Genomic DNA, 3,366 nt, shown 5'->3' on the forward strand with positions numbered 1-3,366 from the left:
CAATCTTTACCTGCTTCTAACTCATGAACCCTATAATGTCCTTTTCAAACAAGAAGAGTTGACCTTTGACCGTTTACTCTTCACAGGAGTCAACGTTTTCGCCTTATTTAACCGCTTGTATTCTCTAGACCGAATCACACCCTCCAAAAGCTTAATATCTTCCCAAATTTCATGTTTTGAGAGTGATGATAATGTAGGTAGTATATCTTTCTGAAAATCTTTAAACCTCCTTCCTCTTCTCAACTTGATCACACTTTCCTTATTCTCCAACTCGTTTATTTCATACGTCTTCGATGTTACACAATCTTGATCTGTGATACTTTCTTCTAGTTTCAACACGAGTGACTCGTAAGAATCTATTGATCTGGTATCAGAATCTTGATTGATGGTTGAAGTATGTTGTTTTGATATGCAAATAAGTGAAAGTGTTGCATTTTCTTCTTCATCGTCTTGTTTACTTGTTTCCGAGGCGTTTATTATGTTTTCTTTGGTTAGATCTGATGAGGCGTTTATGTTTTCTTCGGTCAGATCCGACGAGGGTTCTGGAAGGGACTCAAGGTCTATGATGTGGGTCTTGGTTTGACTTTTGAAAGTCAAAGATGTGGTGAGTTGACTACTAGATTCACCAGATAACTCATCACAAGAAGGATATTCATCGGGTTGATCTTTGTTGAGATCAAAATTCATCAAAAACTTTCGTTTAGCATCATGCCAACTGCTGGATCCTAAAACATTAAGAGAAGATTGTAACGGTTCCTCTTGAAAGGGGAAAAAGTATGATTCTTGATTGTCAAAAGTCGAAATTGTTGAAAAATTCATGCTTTGACTTTTGAAGTCAAACGGACAATTTTTACCGTTATTAATAAGCAAGTTAGATAATATGCTGATGTTGGTACAAGAAAAAAGGGGGGTACAAATTCAGACGTGTGTCAATTTTGACCAATAATGCATTTGACTTTCAAAAGTCAAGTAAACATAAGTTAAAGAGATACAGATGCAAAACCTTGATTGAGAGAGCTGCATTCCTGATGCATATCACCATTCATCTTCAAATTATCTGTAGAGTTGACTTATATTAGTTATGAAGAAACGTGGATCGGCTCGCTGGTAGCAAATCAACTTTCCTCGGGTGTGATTATGCTGTTTCACCGATGGTCTTCCGGAACACGAGATCTTTCACCTACAAAATGAGCAACACCGTAAACTTACCCCTCAGAAAGGGACAGAGGGGTCCTCTTTGGGGTAACCCTCCGGTGTGAGAATAAGAGTTTGTAGGAGAATATATGATAATCTGAGTATGTAATAGCTTAGTACAGCTTAGTATTGCTTGATAGTACAGTGTAAATATGTTGTACCTCTCCTTGTGGAAGTGGTGTGGTATTTATAGTGCTAGGGTTTCCCAATGATTGGGCTCAGATTCTGTTAGGGCCTTTTTGGCCTCCTCCTATTGCTTTGCGCCACGTGCCCTTGGGACACCTGGTACTTTTTCATTGATTATCCTCTGACTCAGGTATTTTACCTGACCCATGTGTAGTCACGTGGTGGCACATGGGTTTTGCTGAGTTGTCCACCTTTCATTGGCAGCTGTCAACATCAGCATATTCTTATCCGTTAGGGGATATCTTCTGGAAGGTTGTCTGACGAGTACAATCAAGGTTGTCCTTATCCTGATTTGGATAAGGACGAGGTTGATTATGTACACGTGTGATACGCGCCTATCCTGAGGATGCGCGAAGTCTTCTCTTTATTCTCACGCGCAGATGTTTCATGCGCAGATGTGATATGCACAAGCATGTAATATGCGTCACGCGCGGATGCGCCACGCGCAGATGCGCTATGCGCAAAGGTGATATGCGTGAGCATGTATGATGCGTGAGCATGTGATATGCGCCACGCGCGGATGCGCCACGCGCGATGTGATATGCGTGAGCATATATGGTGCGTGGGCATGTGATACGCGTGAGCATATGTGATGCGTGAGCATATGTGATGCTTGAGCATATGTGATATGCGTAAGCATATGTGATGCCTGAGCATGTGATATGCGTGAGCATATGTGATGCTTGAGCATATGTGATATGCGCTGTGCGCATAGGTTTTGGCTTTGTGCCTTCATAATATCTTGATTTCAAGCGTCTTGTCTATATCTTGCGGGTTGACCCGCCTCGCTCGATGTTGAGGCGGGTACATACCTCTTCAAGTTAACTATCAAAAGTCAACTGAATTGTTTTCAGGGTTTATAAAGTATTTAAACCTTCTAACCAACCACCACCTTAAACTCATAACAAATACCTCATCTAGAATGCAAAACCGTGTTATAAATCATAACTGAAGTCATTTATGTCAACTTTGATTCGGTCAACAATGCAGTTTACTTTCTAAAGTCATATTAACAAAGTTAAGCTACAGATTAACAAACCTTGAGGCAAATTCACCTTCAAAGAATCATTCGATCCCGTTTCTGTAGAATCTTCTAGATCGATTATCACGGGTGGAGATTTTTTCAAACTTTTGATTCGTTTATTGGAACTCATCCCGATGCTCAAAGAAAGATCCAAAACATCATCATCATCAGAACTACCAGTCGATAGTCGAAGATCAAGAGGCACATGCTGAAATCTAGAGCCGAAACCCTGATCAAATATGAACCGTGTGGGTCCCACCTGAAAAACATATAACCAACATTCATGTCACAGTAGATACACACCCTTAATTAAATACATACATCTAAAAGTCCCATTTCAAGAACCCTGTGGGTCCCACCTAATTAACTATTTGATCTGGCTCGTTTGAGATAAAACACAACCCAAATCGACCCATTTTAAGTAAACGGGCCAAAACTATCAACTTTAATTTGAACATAAATTCTTGTTTAAGGTTTATTACCGGTTGACTGTTGGTAAACGTTATCATTGGAAAAAGTTCATGACTTGGATATCTTGGATCACCCTTCACCAACTTCTGAACTGCATACAATCTATGCATCTCATGCACCTTAAATTCAAATAAAAAAATAATAACAATTATAATACATCATTGCATAAATTAATAAAGCATTAAATAAAACTTCACTTACCTGATTCTTGAACATAATCTCCTGATCAAACATGATCTCTATTGAGAATAATAGAATTCAAGAACACCTTCTGAAGAAATGTGGATCGGCTCGCTGGTAGCAGATCAACTTTCCTCGGGTGTGATTATGCTGTTTCACCGATGGTCTTCCGGAACACGAGATCTTTCACCTACAAAATGAGCAACACCGTAAACTTACCCCTCAGAAAGGGACAGAGGGGTCCTCTTTGGGGTAACCCTCCGGTGTGAGAATAAGAGTTTGTAGGAGAATATATGATAATCTGAGTATGT

At 39.8% G+C, this 3,366-nt stretch overlaps 1 protein-coding gene across 1 annotated transcript; it reads right to left on the reverse strand.

Moving 5' to 3' along the window:
• On the reverse strand, window positions 1-3,154 carry LOC143634247 (uncharacterized). Its single transcript, XM_077102387.1, has 4 exons — window positions 3,077-3,154; window positions 2,420-2,994; window positions 1,004-1,057; window positions 1-725 (listed from the first exon to the last, which is right to left on the reverse strand). The coding sequence occupies exons 2-4, from the start codon at window positions 2,532-2,534 to the stop codon at window positions 31-33; spliced, it is 864 nt and encodes a 287-aa protein (XP_076958502.1). The 5' UTR covers window positions 2,535-2,994; window positions 3,077-3,154; the 3' UTR covers window positions 1-30.
• Between the last annotated feature and the right edge of the window lie 212 nt (window positions 3,155-3,366).

This window comes from Bidens hawaiensis, unplaced genomic scaffold (genome assembly GCF_021521415.1).
Source record: "Bidens hawaiensis isolate Kalapana, Puna unplaced genomic scaffold, B.hawaiensis_p1.1 tig00007038_1, whole genome shotgun sequence".
Taxonomy (NCBI): domain Eukaryota; kingdom Viridiplantae; phylum Streptophyta; class Magnoliopsida; order Asterales; family Asteraceae; genus Bidens; species Bidens hawaiensis.